The sequence below is a fragment of the Arvicanthis niloticus genome, chromosome 4 (assembly GCF_011762505.2).
Source record: "Arvicanthis niloticus isolate mArvNil1 chromosome 4, mArvNil1.pat.X, whole genome shotgun sequence".
Classification (NCBI taxonomy): Eukaryota; Metazoa; Chordata; class Mammalia; order Rodentia; family Muridae; genus Arvicanthis; species Arvicanthis niloticus.
The window spans coordinates 101087624-101109565 of NC_047661.1; the positions used below are offsets into that span (position 1 = coordinate 101087624).

A 21942-nucleotide genomic window follows, 5' to 3' on the forward strand; every position below is an offset into this window, starting at 1 on the left:
ATTTTCTAGAGTAAAAGTAACTTTCAGTTTAATCATAAGCAATGCTATCACGAAAATACAAAAGTACAAATTCACTGACATTTATAATTTTGGGTAGATAGCAGTTGTTGAAATTATTAGGTCAAGAGGTATAATTGCCAAACACATATGATCATTTAATTAATAAGAACTTCTTAGCATATGCCGTGTTGTATTGAATGAGGATATTATGCTGACAATTTAGTCTGAGATGTGGGAATTTACTTTCACGTTTTTTTTTTTCTCATTAGTGAAAACAGTCAAGTAACACTAAGTTTTCCCTCCATATTTTATATATTAGTTTACATTTAGTTTATACTTTAGTTTTAGAGATCCATGCCATCGCCTCTCTTGGATAAATTATCTGGACTTAGGGATACTTAAAATGTTCTCATTCATGTGTCAGTGTGAGCGTGCACCACAATTAAGTTACAGAGGAAGTTCTGAAGGCAATGATTCACTTGGAATGAGAAAGAGTAAACTTGGTTTCTTTGTATAAATGCAGACCCGGGCTAACGAAACTTCCTGTTACATGTTTCGTGGCTGAATTAGACAAAGAGAAGTAAGGTTAATGCATTCCCTGGGAGAGTGCTTTAAGTCAGGAGTGACGGCAATGTGAGATTTAAATTCATTGGGTTTTGTGGAAAACAAAACAAAACAAAACCAAACCTTGATTAGTTAGACAAATGGCCTTAAAGTAACTATTTAAAAACTGTTGCCATAACTTATTAAATAAATTTATCTAGTTAGAAAAATGTAAGGGTTGCACAATAGAACTCTTAGGAAAATTCATAGCAAATGGAAAATGTATCTTCATGTCCTTAGTAGAGAATTAATAAAGGTTATCGAGTGAGGGGACGGACTGGCCCAAGATTTCTGACTGAGAGGTGAATTTCACAGACTCTGAGAATTGAAGGCACTTTGAAGATCTTGAAGTTTAGTAATACCCACATGATTCTTAATGAATAACAGAAATACAAAGAGAAGGGTGAAAATAAATGCAGTTACCAACTGTCAGCTTTTTGATTTTACAGATATTTGCTATTTCACAACTTATCACTTATTGCAATACATAATATAATGTAATAAAGTCAATTGGCACACTGTGTCATTTATAAAAAAAATTGTGCATTAAACTTACATAACTTTTTTTTTTTTTTTTTTTTTTTTTTTTTTTTTTTTTTTTTTTTTGGCTTTTCAAGACAGGATTTCTCTGTGTAGTTCTGGCTGTCCTGGAACTCACTCTGTAGACCAGGCTGGCCTCGAACTCAGAAATCCGCCTGCCTCTGCCTCCCAAGTGCTGGGATTAAAGGCGCGCGCCACCACCGCCCGGCAAACTTACATAACCTTAAGAAAAGAACACTCGTCATTCTTACTTTGGTGGGCCAACAGCCAAATTTTAATCTAGCATTGGGTCCTGATTGTGAACAGTCACTGAACAGGACTCTCTCTTGGAGAAGGACTCCAGAGAGCCAGAGAGAAGCTGATGAACTCAGATAGTTTGAGTAGAGACCCAAACCAAACAATCGTCTTCTCTCTCTACTTCACAAAGTTATTCCATGGTGAGGAATTTGAGGTTTATCTCTTTGCACGCTCTCTGGCTGGTGGGTTAAACTGTAGTCAAAACACAAGAATGAATTACTGGTTAGTTACTCATCAAGTTAACCAAAGGACATTCGTTAAGTTAATTCAAATGCACAGCAAAGCAAGCACAGTTGGGTCTTCAAGGTCGGAGAAAGGTCAGATTCTTATCCTCTGAAGTCACGATATTAAATTAGGTTGTTTTTATTGGTCCCTCAATGCATGAGATGGTAGTTCCACTAACAGCATTTATTTCATTGCCACAGATACGGCAAACAGTCCTCTGTGACTCACTTTGAAGGCAGCAAAAGGCCCATATGGCTCGATGACGTCAGCTGCTCAGGAAAAGAAGCCAGCTTCATTCAGTGTTCCAGGAGACAGTGGGGAAGGCACGATTGCAGCCATAGGGAAGATGTGGGCCTCACCTGCTACCCTGACAGTGATGGACATAGGCTTTCTCCAGGTGAGGACGGGATGCTGCTTTTGAGGTCAGAGGCGTTCACTCTGCTCCTCTATCCAGTACTCTGGAATGTGAAACATTTCCCATCCTTGACTTTACTGTCAAAACTTCTGTTTCCCAAGAAAAATATAACCTTTTGAGTTCTCAACTACCATTACATGTCTAATTCTGGATTTGTTTTTCATTAAACATCTAGATTGCTCAATTAAGAAAAAAAAAGTTTATAATTCAATCCCAAGAATTCATATGATAGAAGGAGAGAACCAACTCCCCTATGTTGTCCACCTGCCTTGACAATCATGGGCCTGGGAATGGATCCCAGAGATATTTACAAACACACATACACATACACACACACACACACACACACACACACACACACACACCATGCACGCACGCATGCACGCACGCACGCATGCACACCCCAAAGATTAAAAAATAAAATATGGTTTGTCATTTTTTTAAAGAGTCTATAAAAATTTAGGACTGGAGAGCTGACTCAGTGGTGAAGAGCACTGGCTGCTCTTTCAGAAGTCTGATGCTTAATTCTAAGGAGCCACTCGTCAGCTCACCACTCCCTCTGAGTTGTCTCAGGTGATCCCAGCCCCTCTCTCAGCCTCTGCAGGAACCAGGCATGCAAGACATATTTACAAGCAAAACATCCATACATATAAAAAAATAAATTAAATAAAAAAATAGAATAGATGACATTTTCTTAAAACTATCAAGATAAATCATGGAGATCTAATTCCATGCAGATATATTTTCCTAACATTAAAACAAAGATTTTAAAATGTAAAAAATGAAAAATAAGAATCTTAAAAAAATTTCATCCATTTAAATTTTGTCTTTGGGGAATCACTGTTTTTTTTACACCTTTTCTTGTGAAGAACAGTAAGATTTCAGACACATTAATAAGAAATATAAAGCTTCAAATGTTCTGTTTCATACATAGCTAAAACTTGCCACTGTTTGAACTCCACTAGTTAGAAGTGCATAGAATATTCACTCAAGCCAGGCGGTGGTGGCACACGTCTTTAATCCCAGCACTTGGGAGGCAGAGGCAGTCGGATTTCTGAGTTCGAGGCCAGCCTGGTCTACAGAGTGAGTTCCAGGACAGCCAGGGCTACACAGAGAAACCCTGTCTCGAAAAACAAACAAAAAACCAAACCAAACCAAACAAACAAAAAAAACCCAAAACAACAACAACAACAAAAAGAATATTCACTCAAACATTTGCTGGTTTTGACTCTGCCATGTGATTCTCTCTCCTGTCTCATGAAGTAATCCTGACCATGGATTTAAGTTAAAGGTTGGATCATTCTGGACACAGCAAGGAAGGATGGAGAACTAAAAATTGTGGGTTTTTTTTTTTTTTTTTTTTTTTTTTTTTGGTCTTTATTAGGACATAGGTTATATTGAATTGGGATACATCCCAATGACTTCACAATTTATTTTGTCACAGTATGTGAGTGTCAGTGAGGGCTTTAAATAGCACCACATGTTTTTTTTTTTGTTTTTTTTTTTTTTTTTTTTTTGGTGGGGAGATAGATTTGGGGATTTTGAGGAAGAAAAATAAAATATGTTCATCTTGCCAACAATTTTTTAAGGTAACAAATGTCAATTCATAATGCCATAATCCCATATGTTGTTTTAAGCATGCATTAAGTGATATTTTAGTCATCAGCTCCCTGATTCCACCTCCTTGGTTGTTCTGATCATTTTACCCTTAAGTTTTCACTAGTAAGTTCTCCTGAATCCAGAAGACCCTTGTAACTAGGCAACCAAAGCTGTATGTATCAATCCGCTTGTGTTGTTGTGAAGTCCACAGATGGAGTGATGTCAACACAGATATTTATTATTTCACAGTCTGGAAGTGAGACAGACATTAAAACCCAAGATCTCAGTGAGGTTGGCCCCTTGAGAGGGAATTCTGAAGCAGGGACTGTAAAGGATACAGACTCTCCTGGTTCCTGTCCTTGACTTATAGATGGCAGGTCTTTTTCTGGTGCCTTTTCAAATAGTCATTTTTTAAAAAATTAAGTCTATCTTCTTCTCCATGAGGACACCACTGTATAGACCTGGGATGCGGCTTCATGGCTGCACCTTCCTATCCTAGAGTGTGATTCTCGGTAAAGGCCCTGAGTGACACCATCTCTACCTACCATGATCTCCATGTTGTCTATATCTGTATCTTTCTTTCTATCTATATATTGTGGCAGATAGAGATGGGACATTCTATCATTCATGCAACTTTAACCTTAATTGTCGAGAAAGCAGTTACTTGGTTTTTAAATATTAGTATGTTTTGTGATTTAAGTCCTTTCTTTGATATATATAGTTGAGAAGGTTTTAGAATTTCTCTGAATGCTGATCTCCTCCCTGGCACCCTTTCTAGCAGCCTGCCTAGCTTTGTTACCCATCTATGCCGATGCGTATACCTTCCTAAAAATTCTAAGTTGGAAGTATATATTCCAGCTATGTTCATGAGTTACAAAACAACCTAAACAAAAGAACGCTGTTAATGCTCTATTACTATTTAGAAGTTAGTTATAATAAAAAAAATAAGGCTAACTCATGATTTTAGAGTGCCATACATCTGCCTGCTGTCCATCCATCCATCCGTCTGTCCATCCATCCATCCATCCATCCATCCATCCATCCATCCATCCATCCATCCATTCTTGTCCTCTGCATATGAGGCATTTCCAAATGTCAGGAATAGAAAGTTGAGCAAGATGAGCCCGTTGATTGCAGGGCTTTAATAAAGACAGCAAGAGTGGATATAGGCTATTACTGGTATTTCATCTCCCTCTCCAAAGGAAGAATTGGTAGGTGATTTTATATCCGATTTTTAAAAATTGTATTTTGTAAGGTTTTCATGCTTTGACATAACCTGGCTTGTTTTGGCTTTTTTTTTTTTTTTAATGTATTTAAACCATGACTTAGGTTTTCCCATCAGACTAATGGATGGAGAGAATAAGAAGGAAGGACGAGTGGAGGTTTTTGTCAATGGCCAATGGGGAACAGTCTGTGATGACGGATGGACCGACAAGCATGCTGCTGTGGTCTGCCGGCAGCTCGGCTATAAGTAAGGAAGACGGAATTCTCTGGGATGGCACTTGGGGACGGTTTCTCTGACTCGTTATTTTTTAGGTTTATTCTAGTGAGTTCCTTTTATGTAAAATTAGTTTCTTCAACTAAAATTATCGACAGCATGGCGGTTTGGAATTATAAAGAAGCAGTAAGTAGTCTACTTGTATTTACTATAGGTTTCCAAGAAATATATAGTACATAACATCACAAATAATAGAGATTCTGTGATAGTGAAACAGCCCAATGCTGACTATAACACTGCTGAACTGCAGGCGTTCAGTTCACCTTTTCCTGTAAGTGATGGTTCAGGACTACATCCCCACTCACTGAAGCAACAGTTGGTTCTTGTTACTCATGGGAGTCAAGCTGTGCTGGGCAGCTGTAAGCAGAGTCAACACTGATGGAGCTGAAGCCAGCCTGCTGCCTCTCTGTGTCAGTTGTCATGCTTGTAAATGCTTGTCTTTTTGTGTAATCTGCTCGGCGCTTTGCATTTTTCCTCCTGAATGTGTGTTTGTGCATGCGTGCGTGCGTGCGTGCGTGCGTGCGTGCGTGTGTGTGTGTGTGTGTGTGCGCACACATGCATGTATCTTAATTTCACTGTTTGAAACAGTACTCAGGCTAGGGCTGATGTGCTGTACAGTGTTCCTCTGTGGAAGAAGGCCACAATGTGGCTTACGGAGAAATACTTATTTGCAGCATGAAATCAGAAAATATGGGTATTCGAATCTGGAGAAGGCAGTTTCTCAAATGGGTGATTGGAATTTTCATGAAAAACAGCGAAAACATTTCACACGAGGGCTTTCGGTTTACAAATAGAAGTGCAAGTTACAGCACAGGGGCCTGGGAAGTGGTCCAGTGGGAAAGAGTACTTGCTAAGCAGGCATGAGGAACACTCAGAACATACATAGAAAACAAGGCCTGGCTGTGCATGCTTGTAGCCATGGCATTGCAGGAAAGGGGCGGGCAGATCTTGAGAGCCGACTGGCCAGCAAACCTAGCCCAAATGACCTTCTTATTAACACATGAACTTGCACACTCATGTGTTTCACCACACACAAAACACACATGGTTAATAGCATAAAGGGCTGTGAAATATAGGCTAAGAGACATGTTTATCTAGTTCATAGTAGGTAACAAGTAATGATTGCATTTATAAAATATACCCTTATTTAAATACATATCTTAAATATTGATTAATTAAATTAGTGTTTCTGTATAGAGTACATTTAATACAAAATAGCATTTGCATTTTATAAAATTTCAACCTTTTGTTATTGAAATACTCTGATTTAATGCCTTGGGTATGGTCTACTTGCCATTTTCATTATCTCATGGTCAGTGGGTCTGTAATTTGTAATACTGACCTGCAGTCTATTCTAGAGGCAGAGGTAAATTTAGACAATGTTTGGTTCTAAAGGTCCTTTGCTCTCTCTATTTTCAATTCATTCCTCCATTTGAAAACAAATGAGCACTGTTCATGGATTCCACTCCCAGCTTAGCTTTTAGAAACCATTCTGTTAACATTGGCTGCTTGGCCACCTATGCTTTGCCTGGCAGTTGTTATTTAAATGAGAATCATTTCAATATCTGCCATATATCTAGATATATATGAATGGTTTTATGACTCCCAACTAAGAGAACATGAGAGTTTATACAGGAACACACATTCAAGTGAAGACACACATGTGACCTGAACAGGGGATCTTCTTTCCATGTCTGTTTTAAATCATGAAAAATTCTGGCAACACATTTATTTGTGAAAATCAATCCAGAAAATGTTGTATGTCATTTACTGGCTTGCTCCCAAGCTCACATTTATCTGCTTCTTTTTTTCCAACCCAGTCCCTAGTTCTTTTTTTCCATCCCAGTGCTTAGGGATTGTACTGCTCATGGTGCGCAGGGCCCACCTACGTAAATTAGCAATTAAGAATTTGCCCCCATAGATCTAAAGGTTTGAGCCTCTTATGTAGACATTCTAGAGATCTGCTCTCCTGTCAGCAATCTGATGAGTGAGAGATCCTGGGCAAACAGTGAAACTCAGAATTGTTAGAAAGTATTTTATAAAAGCCAAACAGGAATGTGGTCATAAACACTTGAGTGGAACTATTATGGTATGCTTAACATAAACAGAAAGCCAAAGGTAGTATTTAATTACATGTTACATAATGTCTCACAAAGTATAGCATGTAACACATTGTTCTTGGATTGCTAACAGAATATGCTGAGATCAGTTGAATACACTGGGCTAGATCAGTCGAGATGGAAGTTCCAATGTATTTGAACTTTGTGTGAATGTTTCAAATGAGTTTGGTCTTGAACAGCCTACTGATGTGAGTGGTATTCATAACCAAAATTTAAATTGTTATCCCACCACTACTGTTTTCATAGAAATATAACACTATGCACATTTTGTTTTACATTTAAATACTTGCAAAGGACTTAATTTCTGATGTAGTTGTATATGCTATTCCAAATAAGGCACTATTTGACTTTACTTTCTGTTGTGAAAGACAGCCCCACCAAGATCAACTTGGGAGGAAAGCGTTTATTTCATCTTATGCATCAGGTGACTACATCACCAGGGAAGTCAGAAGCAGGGATCAGAGAGAAACATTGTTTACTGGCTTGCCTCTAAGCTCACATTCAGCTGCCTCTTCTTTTTAACCCAGTCCCACCTGCCTAGGGATTGTACTACCCACAGTGGGCAGGGCCTACATAAATTAGTATTCAAGAATTTACCCCTATAGATCTATTCACAGATATAGTCTGATAGAGGCAACCCCCACCCCCACCCCCCAGCCCCATTTGAGAGTCCTCAGATAGCTCTTGGCTGGGTCAAGTTAAAGCTAACTAGAAGAAAGTTACAGCATTTTATAATATCCAACGAAATATAATAAGTCTGATCCTGTTATCCATTTAAAAATACCTGAAGGGTGGAAAAATCCTTAATTGACATACATAAACATATAGTTATGTTCCTCCTGGAAGTTTATTTTAAATTTTCTAATTTTCTCCTTTCACAATAAATATATGTATGCATGTGTTTATACATATAAATATAGATATGCATAGTTTTTAGAATAGTATGAAGCACCTCATCACTACCACCAAGCTTATAGTGTTACTGTAGCTTTAAAAGTCCAATGTGCCAGTCACACTCCAGTACCCAAAGTAAAAACTCTCCCAAATTTTGTGTAGTCTTATTAGTTTTTTATAACTTTAAGGTATGTGATCTATAACTTAAAAATTTGGTCTATTTTAAAAAATCTGATTTTGGAAGTCAGCTATCCTACTTTAGGATCTTTAGGTATTTGCCATGTTTCTGTATTGCTTTTGAGAGGCCTCTTATACCAGAGGCTGTGATTAATTTATATCCATTTTGCTCTGTAATATTAGAGTCCATAAATACACAGCTTATCTCTTTATTTTATTGACCCTACACATATATTTGTAGAAGTAGTGGATTTTCCATTGCGATAACTGAAAAGCACAGGCTGAGTAGTTTATAAAGAATGAAGTTTGTCCAACTCGCAGTTCTGGAAAATAGGAAGTTTGAGGAGTCTCTCCTAGTGAGGACCTTCTCGATGATGGAAACCATACGGCTCAGTGGTGGTGCGGTGGAGTACATGGAGAGGGGGCTGGTACCCGAGACAGAGTCTAGATGCCTTTGTAGGGACCTGTTCAAGAGAGTTTTTAATTAATATACTCAGGAATATGACCATTAGCATGTTGACTATGTGTCTACTCAAGTCTGTCCAGGGCAGTAAGGCTGCTTTCCCATGTGGCTACACTAATTTACATATTCAGTAGCATGCTTGAAATTTGTGAATATCTAGAGTTTACCTCATCACTAATTCCAAACACATGTCCATTTGTCTACTGACCAGTATTTTCTTTTATATAAAGGGCAATGTATGGCATCTGTTTTTATTGAGATTATTTTATTTGGTATTTAGCTTGCTTTTTTAATCTAAGTTGTTGGATTTTTAAGCTTTTGTATAAATTTTGGGATTTCGTTGTATGATGTGTATTTTCTCTAGAAAAGCATTTGCCAACAAATATATTTGTGAATGTTTATTACAAACACCAGCTTTCTGACTTATCTTCTTTCTTTTCTTAGTGTGGTTTGTAGGGAAGTGGATCAGCATTTTTATCTTATTTATATCTTTGCTAATAATTTTTTCTAATGTGACATGTTAAGGACAGTTCTCCTGATTCTAATTTTAATGATTTTTCTATTCATGATTGTGTTGAGTAATTTATTAGAAATTGAATTAAATACAGAATTTTTAGTTCTCTTCTTTAACAAAGTTTTTGGATTGTATATTTTCAGAAAGTAATGTAAAAATGGCAAAAAGAAAATATTCCAAAATAAGTCCTCCACAATTCCCAGATTTTTCTATGTTAAGAATTGTGCTTTTGCTTCAAAAGGAAGTGAAAAATTTAGTCTCTAGGACTCTGGTTATTATTTAATTGCATGCTTTTCTTGGCACTGTGATAGAAAAGAGGGAAAATTTGGGGGTAACTTTATTTTTGATATTCTATCGTATGTGACTTTCTAAGTAGAAGCTAAATTAGAGGCAGTTAATTCCATAGACTATCAAAGGCCTACGCCACTGAACAGTGTTAAATATTTGACAGTCACAAAACACGATTTTCAGTACATTGCCCACACTAATTTTAATATTCAGATCTAAGGCAGAGTTGAGCTGGTGTGTGCTGAAATCTGCCAGATGCTTGGCTGGCTGACCTTGGGTATCTGAAGAATGCTCTGCTTCTAGGGGTACTGCCAGAGCAAGGACTATGGCTTATTTTGGGGAAGGAAAAGGCCCCATCCACATGGATAATGTGAAGTGCACAGGAAATGAGAAGGCTCTGGCTGACTGTGTCAAGCAAGACATTGGAAGGCACAACTGCCGCCACAGTGAGGATGCAGGAGTCATCTGTGACTATTTCGAGAAGAAAGCATCAAGCAATGGTAATAAAGGTGAGTCACTCCTGGACCACTAAACAAGTGGGGAGTTACTGATTCCCTAGTGCAAAGGGAATCTGCATAGCTCCTTGTCTGTGTTCATGTTTATGCTGTGTCTCTGTAAGGCTTACAGAGGAGTGAGTGGCCTTCCACAACCTTGCAGTCTCTGAGATCAGCTCCATCACCCTTTACAGTTCCAGCCATTTCTGCATTCCTCCTTCTCAGAATGCAGTATATCTGGTTGTTGTCTCCTTAAAGACTCAGGACCGAGATCATTCTTATTATTGCTGTATGAAAGAGCAGAAGTAGCTTTTAAGAGACTTTTGGTTTGTCTTGAAGCAGACTCTCATCATGCTCAGACTAATCTGGAACTCACTCTGCAGCCCAGGTAGTCATGACATCACCAGATCCTCCTGCCTCAGTCTGTTGAATAGTGGGATTACAGTTGTGAGTTAGCCCACCTGATTAAAGTCAAGTTTTTTCTTTTCTTTTCTTTTTTTTTTTTTTTTTTTTTTTTTGAGATAGGGTTTCTCTGTGTAGCCCTGGCTGTCCTGGAACTCACTCTGTAGACCAGGCTGGCCTCGAACTCAGAAATCCACCTGCCTCTGCCTCCCAAGTGCTGGTAATAAAGGCATGTGCTACCACTGCCCGGCTAAAGTCAATTTTTAAAAGACAAATTTTCTTTTGTAGATTTTATTCCCTAAACATTTAAAGCTTAAGGAAATTGAGAATACAGTGCAATATTGGGATATTTAGTTGCTGTTTCGTTCTTAGAGTTCTTGAAAGTTCTTTGCACACTCAAGTTGTATAAAATAATAAATATTGCTTTAAACAAAGAATGAGAGAATTAGCTCTTTTTGAGCAATCCTTGGTTATCTTTTATAAAAAGAACAAGCTTTTTGAGCTACATAGAACTACATAGATCTGGTTCATTCTAGTAACTATTGAGATAATACAAGAGCAGGAAAGAGTGACATGGTTCTTTGATTCTGAGGGGCTTCTGAGTGTGATAACAATACTCACACTCATGTGGACTGGAAAGATAGCTCTACACCCAAGAGCACTGGCTGCTCTTTCAGAGGACCTGGGTTCAATTCCCAGCACCCATGTGACTGTAACTGCACTTCCAAGGGATCTAACACCTTCACACAGACAAATGGGCAGGCAAGACACTAATACATATGATATACACATGCATGCAGACATACATACATATACATGTACATATATATTCAGAAGCCTGTTTCCCTAAAGACAACTTAACTCGTTTCCCTAAAAACAACCTAATTTGTTAAGTTCCCTTCAATAATTAAAATTTATACTTACAAATTATATTATTAGTATACTAATATTAATATACTAATTATAAATTAGTATTATTTGAATTATGTCAAATTTCTGAAGCAGTTGAAAATGTAAAAGTGAATGCTTAAACACATTTTATTCTGATACTTTTCCATGGTAGGCAGTGCTTGCGTTCCTCAGTGAAAGTGTTTTATGTCTAGCTACACGATAGAACTTGCTTCGTTATCTTGTTGCCTTCTGCTGCAGCTCAGAGCCTGGTGACTTCCATATGACAATTAAATGGGAGTGTTTGGTGATTGGTCATCTGATGAGATGCTCTTATAATGGACTTGGTTTTGCGTCTCAGATCTTTGCTACAGTGCACACAGCTTTGGACTGCTATTTGTTTCTTATAGCCAGGTGCTTGCACAAGAATGATGCACATTTTAAGTTTTGCTTGCTCAGCATCAAAACATTACTTTTCTTGGCATCAGATACCCTGGCTCAACTTGGGACATCACTGCAAAGTTTTTCTCATATTATAAATTACAATGCCATTATAAATTGCAGATCCAAAGGGATGAGGGTTCAGGTTTTGATGGCATGCCCCCAAGGTCAATGGTACACATTCTGCACCTCTTTCTTTGCCAAAACCTCCCGCTGTCTCTCTGGTTGAGTCTCTTGCTCAGTTACCCTGGAACCATTAGCACTGATTTGGGCTTTATGTTCTTGGTACAGTTCCCACCCTTCTTATACGGATAGAAAAATAACAAGAATAAAACTATAATGTATGTATACTATGTACTTCGTACTTTAAATTGTTTATGTTTATAAGCAATATATTTACATATATAAATATGTAATACATAAATATTTAAATACATATTTAAAGAAACTGCTCCTACAAATTATTTGTAAAATTATTTTAAAATCTAATCACGCTTTATATATATATTTTTCTTTTGTAAACATTTGCCACTTTCTCATCTGCTTACTTGAACTCTTGCGTATTTATGTCAGAAATGTAGAAGGAAGGATAACCAGGCAGCCCTTTTATCCTTCAGAGTCTAATGACTGGAAACTTTATAAAGTTTCTGATCTACTTGTATGAGATTTGTTGTTTAGTTAAAAGATAACTCTTATTTTTATTGCAAGAAAAGTTATGCTGCAAGTTTCAGAGAAATGTACTTTTAAATAGAGGAGGAAGTTTCTAGCAGAGGTGATAGGCAACAGAAATCCCCTGTCTGCTTTCAGAGGCGCTCTCATCTGGATGTGGACTGAGGTTACTGCACCGTAGACAGAAGCGGATCATTGGTGGGAACAATTCTCTAAGGTAAAAGGTTCTTCACGGAGATCCTGATATTACAAGATTACTAATATAGGTGTGTGCTACAAGAGTTACAAACCAAGGGATTCCTTTTGTTATGTAAGGAACAAGTTTTTGTCATCTTATAAATTAAATTGAATAGGATTACACTGATAGTTTTCCTGTCCTTTGATGCAGATTCAGTACATATAAGTCATGTTAGTTCATCACTGTTTGTAAGTCATGATATATGTTTCTGACACAAAATGTGGCAAAAACAAAACATGTGACTGTGAGGAGCCATTTAATGGAGGATTGGGCTCTTCTTCTTCTTCTTCTTCTTCTTCTTCTTCTTCTTCTTCTTCTTCTTCTTCTTCTTCTTCTTTTAAATCAATGTAAAATGTTTATTCATAGTCCTTCAAATTTACCATTCCTTATAAAATTTTGCATGGGCCAGTGACTTGGCTCATTGGTAAAGGTGCTTGCCACCAAGCCTGGTGACCTGAGTTTGGTCTCCAGAACTCATGGTAGAAGTAAAGAGCTGACTCCCACAAGTTGTCCTCTAACACACACACACACACACACACACACACACACACACACACACACGGAAAATTGATGAAATTAAAAGCCAAGAAAAATTACAATGGCAGCTTATTCCAAACTAGAAATACATACCTGATGTATATAAACCTTGAAAGGTTAATGGACTGCCACTGTGAAAATAAAGACCTTTGAGTTCTCTCCATTACAAGCCTACAAGTTAAAATTTATAACAGATATAGATAATAGCATCACCTAATGCATATTTACATGGTAAAGTATCATATTTATGAGATAAAAACTGGTAAAAATCTACATAGCATGGTTCTCAACCTGTGGGTTGTGAGCCCCCCTTGGGGGCTAAACAACCCTTTCATTGGAAAACACAAATATTTATATCATAGTTCTTAACAGTAACAAAATTATAGTTATGAAGGATCAATGACATAATCTTATGTTGAGGGGGAGGGTCACCACGACACGAGGAACTGTATTAAGGAACTGAAGCATTAGGGAGGTTGAGAACCACTACTGTGTAGCATCTGAATATTGAAAGAACCACATGAGCTTTCGTATACAACAAGAACTTTGAGTTACAATTTCTATCTTATGCACCATCACTGAGAGGTGTGGGGAGAGCTTGGGGAAGTAGGGAGAGGGGAAGAAAGGAGAGGAGGAGGAGAGGAGATGGGAGATTTTTAAAACCAGCTTTTGGTTCAAGTGCTTCTTTAGGCTACATGGGTTATGTTATGCACATGATGTAGGGTAAGTAGAGAAGTTACCCTGGACTCATGAAATACAAAGACAACTTGTTTCCAAGAGTCAGAGAAGAGCAGGATATGTACAGATGTCTGTGGATAAATTTCCAGAGTTGCTGTTATTTGTGACCAATAGTAAGAGACCAGTTTGTGAAAGTTAGGTGGGCATTGTTCTCCATTTCGGAAGGACTTAATGGCTCTGAGCTCGTCCCCCTACCTGAGCTGAAGTCATTGTTTAACCTGAGGTTTTCCTTTCCTTTTCTCTCTTGAAACGTGTGGCTTGACTTCTTCTAGGGGTGCCTGGCCTTGGCAGGCTTCCCTCAGGCTGAAGTCGTCCCATGGAGATGGCAGGCTGCTTTGTGGAGCCACCCTTCTGAGTAGCTGCTGGGTCCTGACAGCTGCACACTGTTTCAAAAGGTATGTGTCCCTTGTCACAAACAGCATGATTTCCTCTAGCTCCAGGCTCACAGGCACTGAGCGAGGCAGAGCCCAGTATATGCCTTCTCTGTTTGCACTGTGGCACTGTGTATATGAGGGAGGTAACGCCAGGGAGAACAGCAGAGGGAGGCCTCAGGAAACAACCTGATGTTCTCTGTTGTACTACCAATTTAAGCTTATCCCAAGCTAGTTTACAGATAAATGAGACAGTGAGATTCAGACTATGGTTATTTCTTTGACCTTGACAATTACTGGGGGTAACACCCAATCTACTCTTCTAACTGCTGGCCTGGCTACCTCCCCAGTGGTGTACCCCAGATACTTGCTGTTTCTCCTTACCATGTGCTTATGGTCCATCTCCTCTAATGGCAGCTTCCTCTTCTGCTCCTGTTCTTCTTCCTCCTCTTCATGTCTCTTTCTCCCAACCAGGACACTCCAAACTCACTTACCTCTAATCTTTCCAGTAATTGGCTGTAGCCAGCTTTATTTAACCAATAGTTTCAAATCAAGCAATCAAGTTTGCACAACAAAAGCTTGTAAATATAAAAGTCACTCTTATATGTAAGTAGGGCTAGACCTTCCGGTATAGAAATTAGCATTGCAATAGATAGTAAGAGACCGAACCTCAAGAGTTTTTTGATTAAAATAAGTTGGAACTGGGGAGAAGAGAAGGGAAGGGAGGTTTGGGGAGAGAGGAAACTGTTAGGGTAGTGCTTTCCTCAAGTATTTATATAAGATAGGTAGGTGTGGAGACATATCCCTGTAGAGACTGAGGCAGGAGGATTACTGAGTTTGAGGCTAGCATGGGATGCACACTGAGATTATTTCAAACAAACAGACAACACACAAAATTAAACAAAAAATGTATTGGGTGAAAATTCATAAACTTGTAAAATTGGCGTCATATTATTTGGTTAGGATTTCTAAGGAGGAAGGATGTAGCCTTGGTGCTTTTAATGCTTCTATTCTCTCAATGGTTTGTGTATTAAGTTTCTCTATCCCTTCTTGAAAGTCACACTGCATCTAATTTATGCTTAGCTCTTGTAGCACGTGATCCTGTTCTGACAAGAGGAAACTCTTGTCCTAGAAATTTTATCAATCCATCCTGAGCTCTTATGAGCTTATTGAGGAAGCTGCACCAGAAGACCACTGTCCTGTTCTTGCAGTGCCTGCTCTAGACTCGCTCTCACTCTCTCTGTTCACTCCTCATTTACAAACTCTAGTAGACAACCATCTCCTTACATTAACTTTGACATTTAAAAATGTATACCAACATTTAGCAAAACGTTGATAATTACTGAAGCAAGGTGCCAAACACAAGAAATTGTGGCATACTATTTTAATTTTGTATGCTGCAAAAATTGTTTTAATTAAGTGTTTACAAGGAATATGTGCCATATGGTTGAAAAACTCTTCCAAGTAAAACACTGTCTTTTACACGAGATTATGTGGTGCACTTTTACTTCACTGGGTACTGACAGTCAGCTTGTGTAGAGTCACTTTAACTACCATATGAACTGCCACTTCTACTGCAGAACCTCAGTTCATTTAGTTCCCTGACTAACGGTAGCCAGTTGTCCCCATCCTTCCAATACTACAGGATTGTGCTGCAGTGGACATTTGAGTACCGTTTGTTAGGTATGTGATCATATTAATGCCTTCCATCATAAATTATGTTCAGATCCTTTTTGTATTTTATATCTCATTGTCTTGTTATAGTAATTTTATTTTTGCATGTTTTACATACAAAGCCTTTGTGGTTATGTGTTAACAAACATCTTTTTCTTGGTATGGGTCACAGTCTTTTATTGTTTATGGTTCTTGTCAGTTTGAAGTTTTAAGAAGCCTTGTACATCTTATTAAAAATCTTTCCCTAACTCAGATGTGATGGTGCACACCCTTAGTCCCAGTGCTCAGGAGGCAGAGGCAAATGGATCTCTGGGAGTTCCAGGTCAACTTGGGATAGGATAGGGAATTCTAGGTCAACAAAGACTATATAGCAAGATCCTGTCTCAAAAAACAAACAAAAAAACAAAAAACAAACAAACAAACAAAAAACAAAAACAAAAAACTCAAACCAAAAAATAAAAACAAACAGACAAAACAAACACTTTTCCCTAGTTTCATATAATAACTGTCCTGCTTTTTCTTTAAAAATAGTAAAGGATTTTGCTTACAGTTTACTTATACATCTGGCACCTAGTATGAGGAGGGGCCTGAGTTTATACTCCTCTTGGTAGATGATTCCCTCACTTTTCTGTTTTGAACATTTTCACCCATTGACTTAGGTTAACTGTGTATCACACACCAAATTCTTGCCTGCCTCTCAGTTGTCTCTCAATAATTGCTTGTGGAATTGGGTTCCATGTTCAAGGTGCTTCACAGGGCAGAAATCTACATTCAGATGTTTGGTGTGTTGGGAATATAAGAAATGTAACTAAGTCTGAAAATTCACCCAAATACAAGAATGTTTTAAGGTATTTCTGTGTTACATGAATAGCAGAGACAATAAGTTTATACACATTCTCCCTTAACTATTGAGGCCAGGCAGTGGTGGTGCATGCCTAGCACTTGGGAGGCAGAGTCAGGCAGATCTCTGTGAGTTCAAGGCCAGTCCGGTCTATAAAGCTAGTTCTAGGACAGCCAGCGCTACACAAAGAATCCCTGTCTCAAAAAAACAAAACAAAACAAAACAAAACAAAACAAACAAACAAACAAAAAAACAAAAAAACAAAACAAAACAAACAAACAAAAAACAAACAAAAAACAAAAAAACAAAACAAACAAAAAAAACCAAAAAAAACCCAAAAAACAAAACAAAACAAAAAACAAACCAACCAAACAAACAAACTCCATTACCACCACCAAAAAAACCTATTGGTTCCCAGGCATGTTCAGTAGTAATTCAGCTGAGAACAAGACAGGTAGGATGCTTGCTTTTCATATACTGTATGATGTTGCTGTAGGGGGCCAGAGGAAAAGAGACAATTTTTTCATGATTAAATAGTTTAGGGACCATCTTTAAAGTGGACTCTTTTCACCACAATATTATACGCAATTAGCTTGCAGAGTGTTAAGGTTCCTGGGCCTCAGGCTTATGTCTGCTGGGTCCTGAAGCTGATACTCAGGGATGTGTACTTAGACCTAAATCTTGAGTGGTTTGTCCATCTCAAGTGTGTGCTAATGTTCCAGTTCCATTTGCTTGTTGAGTAGGGCGGGGTATGGTCTGAACATTTGAAAATAATGACAAAGTAGAATCTGTAATGGAGTTGACAGCTGCTTAACCTTGTTTTGGTTAACAAGCTCCTTGCTAAACTGAGAATGGACTCTGAAGATAAGCTACTCACAATGAATAAATAATGCATTTGAAGGCAGGATCGTGGTCGCAGAAGATGTTGACAGACTGATTCCAATTAGCAATACAGATAAGGGCAAAAGGAAATGCCATCTTTATCACCAGAAAGCAGTCTCAATACAGCACCAATGAAAAGGGTTCGTGAAATAGTGCCCAACACTTCTACTATGTAATATGGTATCTCACAGGCTGGTGTGTCAGTTTCTCACAAAATTAATTTGCTGACAGAGTCCAAACGAAGGAGTGAAAATCCTTGCTATTTTGTCTTAGTCAGCTCAAAAGACTGTTGGGAGAAAAGCAACAGCTTTAGAAAGGACTGTGCGCTGACTGTGCGCTGACTGTACACTGACTGTGTGCTGACCGTGCATTGTCTTGGGTGCTACACCATGACGTAAATGGTGCACTAAGAGGGGCAAGTAGCAGATACCGGAGAGCATGTGGGTGTTGACTGTTACTTCAACACCACAGGTACTATGGGGAAAGGTTTTATTTCTTTTTCATGTATGTTTATGTGTTCATGTATGGAAGCGTTTATGAGTGTACACATGTACATGTGCGTACATGTGCACATCTGTATGCAGGCATGTGGAAACCAGAAGTCACTGTCAGGTATCTTCTTCAATTGCTTTCCACCTCTTTTAAAAACTTAAAAAATGTTATGTGTATGAATATATGGCCAGCATGTATATGTGCCTGGTGCCGGAAGAGGTCAGAAGAAGATGTTGGATCCTCGAACTGGAGTTTTAGATAGCTCTGAGCTGTGGTGTAGGTGCTAGAAATTGAACCCAGGTCCTCTGCAAGACAGTGTTTTTAACCAGGGAGCCATCTCTCCATCCCATCCACAGATTTTTTGAGATAAGGCCTCCCACTGAACATGGAGCTCTCAGTTCAGTCAGCAAGCCCCTGACATCTCTGCCTCCGCCTCCTCAGTCCTGGGCTCACATGGACTTCTGTGCCCAGTTTTTGTGCAGCTACAGCTTGCTCAGTGAGCTCTTTACCCACTGAGCCATCTCACCAGCACCATTTTTTCCCTTTAAATATGAAGTCTTAGTTTCTTTTTTTCTTTCTTTCTTTCTTTCTTTCTTTTCTTTTTCTTTTTATTTTTTTTTTTTTTTTTTTTTTTTTTTTTTTTGTTATTGTGATGCAATACACTCGACTTAAGGGAGAATGGGTTTATTTTAGTTCACATTCAAGGTGCACCACATCAGAGTGGGAAAGTCAAGCCAGGCAGGAGCCTGGAGCAACTGCTCACATCTCATTGACAACCAGAAAGCAGAGGGATGAAGGCTTCCTGGTCTCAGCTCTACTCCCATCATACAGCCCAGGATCCTGCACAGGATAATGGTTCCACAGTGGACAGGTCTTCCACTCCATTAATGTAATCAAGATAACCCTCCACAGGAATCTCCTAGGTAATTTTAGATTCTGTCAAGTGGACAGCTAACTCTAACCATTGCAGGTGGCATGAACCATATGTAGAGAGAAGAGGGTTTTAAAATATTTATTTATTTATTTATTTATTTATTTATTTATTTATTTATTCATTCTTTCCAGACAGGGTTTCTCTGTAGCCCTGGCTGTCCTGGAATTCACTTTGTAGACAAATCTGACTTCAAATTCACAGAAATCACTTGCCTCTGCCGCTGGGATTAAAGGTGTGTGCCACCACTTCCCTGCTTAAATTTACTTTTAATTACAATATAATTATGCTTTTCTTCTCTTGCCTCCAAATCCTCCCATGTTATCCTCATAACTCATGGCTTACTTTTCTTTCTTTTTCTAACTTATTCTCTCTCTCTCTCTCTCTCTCTCTCTCTCTCTCTCTCTCTCTCTCTCTCTCTCTCTCTCTCCTCATTTACTTTACATCCTGCTAACTTCCCCCTCCTAGTCACTCCCTTCCACAATCCTCCCCCACCCTCCATCCCCTTTTCCTTTGAGCGGGTGGGGCCCCCTGGCGTCCCCCAACCCTGGCACATCAAGTCTCTGTGAGGCTAAGTGCATTCTCTCCCACTGAGGCCAGACAAGGTAGCTCAGCTAGAAGAGCATATCCCACAGACAGGCAACAGCTTCTGGGACAGCCCCCTGCTCTGCTCCAGTTCAGGACTCACATTGAAGAGATAGCTGCACAGTTGCTACATATGTTTGGGGAGGCCTAGGTCCATAGGTCCAGCCTGTGCAAGCTCATGCTCTTTGGTTGGTACGTTCTTTGGTTGGTTACTTTGCTTGAATTATTATTATACACACACACACACACACACACACACACACACACACACACACACACACACTTTAAGTCTTTTTTTTTTTTTTTTTTTTTAGCAGAGATGTTTTATTCACTTGGCAGTAGGTAGTGTTGTGGGATTGCAATGTTCTTTTTTTTTTTTTTTTTTCTTATCTTTTTTCTATTAAGTTATTTATTGGTGGCGCATGCCTTTAATCCCAGCACTTGGGAGGCAGAGGCAGGCGGATTTCTGAGTTCGAGGCCAGCCTAGTCTACAGAGTGAGTTCCAGGACAGCCAGGGCTATACAGAGAAACCCTGTCTCAAAAAAACAAAAACAAAAACAAAACAAAAAAATGTTATTTATTTATTTTTCATCCTGATCACAGCTTCCCCTTCCTCCTCTCCTTACAATCCCTCCCTCTCATTCCCGCCCCCCTCCCCCCCCATCCACTTCTCTTCTCCTCAGAAAAGGGAAGACCTCCCATTGGCTATCAACCAGCCTTGGCATATCAAGTTGCAGTAAGACTAGGCTCATCTTCTATTGAGGCTAGACAAGGCAGCCCAGTTATCGGAAATGGATCTGAGGGCAGGCAATGTAGTCAGAGACAGGCCTGGCTCCTGTTAGGAGTCCCAAGTGAAGAGCCAGCTGCACAGTTGTGTAGAAGGCATAGGGTCGTCCCATGCATGCTCTCAGGTTTGCAGTTCAGTCTCTATGAGACCCCGTGGGTCCAGGTTAGTTAGCTGATTCTTCAGGTTTTCTTGTGGTGTTCGAGACCCCCTGGCTCCTTCAATATTCCTGCATCTCTGCCGCAGGATTCCCTAAGCTCCACCTAAGGTTTGGTTGTGGGTCTCTGCATCTGTTTCCATCAGGTGCCGGGTGAAGCCTTTCTGATGACAGTTATATTAGGCTCCTGTCTGCAAGTATAGCAGAATATCATTAGTAATGTCAGAGTGGGCTCCCTCTCATGGATCTCAAGCTGTGCCAGTCATTGGTTGGCCCTTCTCTCAAATTGTACTCCATAAAGTACAGGATAACCATGCTACAAACTACAAATCCAAAGAAGCTAAATAACAAGGAGGGCTGAAAGGGGGACACTTGAATCTCACTGAGAGGGAAATAGATTAGACATCAGGAGTGTTCGGATGGAGGGGACTGGGTAGGAGGGGGTGGGGATTGGAACATGAGGGATGAGGTGGAGGGAGGACTCAGGGAGAGAGTTCTGGGAGAGACAACTGGATTGTGGAATGGGGGCCATCACTGGGATGAGCTAGAAACCCAGGACAATGAAAACTCCCGGGAATCTCTGAAGGTGGCCCCAGCTAAGACTCCTAGCATTGGGCAATATGGACCCTGAACTGGCTGTCTCCTGTAAACTGGCAAGACTTCCAATGGAAGGATTGGGACACCAACCCAGCCACAGAACCTTCGGCCCACAATTTGTCCTGCAATGTTAATTTTTGACACCAGTGAGAGTGGAAGAGAGAAGATGTCACCAGGGGATCAAAGCCAGGAGAGCTCCTGAAAAGCTTTTATGCTAGGTCTGGTGTGCATTCTCACTATATACTTGGAAACCACAAGGTGCTGTGGACAAGCAAGATTTTACAAAAGCACACATGGCAGTCAGCAGGTTGTCTAGGGAAATGGCCCATTGTTTCAGCTGGTTCTCCAGGTCACTCTGTTTTGGGTGAAAGTGAAGCCATGCTTTAAGTAAAATCACTGATTAATCAATATCTAGTAGTTGGTCTTTTCTACCTTATTCTTCTTCGGTAGCAATAGTGGTTGGAAGGCATGAGGGAATGGCAGGAGAGCAGTGTAAGTGTGATGAGGTTATGGGATCTGGGGTTTGTTCAGTGGATGCAGAAGAGAGAAGCAGGAAAAGCCTGGCCCACTGGGTTTGTGAATCTGCTT

General features: G+C 39.4%; 1 protein-coding gene across 1 annotated transcript in view; it reads left to right on the plus strand.

The window, feature by feature from the left end:
• Prss12 (serine protease 12) overlaps positions 1 to 21942 on the plus strand; it is a 60444-nt gene that overhangs the window by 30762 nt on the left and 7740 nt on the right. The window contains exons 5-9 of the mRNA XM_034500689.2: positions 1866 to 2062; positions 5009 to 5150; positions 9937 to 10142; positions 12666 to 12744; positions 14313 to 14435. Coding sequence (XP_034356580.1) covers positions 1866 to 2062; positions 5009 to 5150; positions 9937 to 10142; positions 12666 to 12744; positions 14313 to 14435 — 747 coding nt within the window. The remainder of the gene's footprint in view (positions 1 to 1865; positions 2063 to 5008; positions 5151 to 9936; positions 10143 to 12665; positions 12745 to 14312; positions 14436 to 21942) is intronic.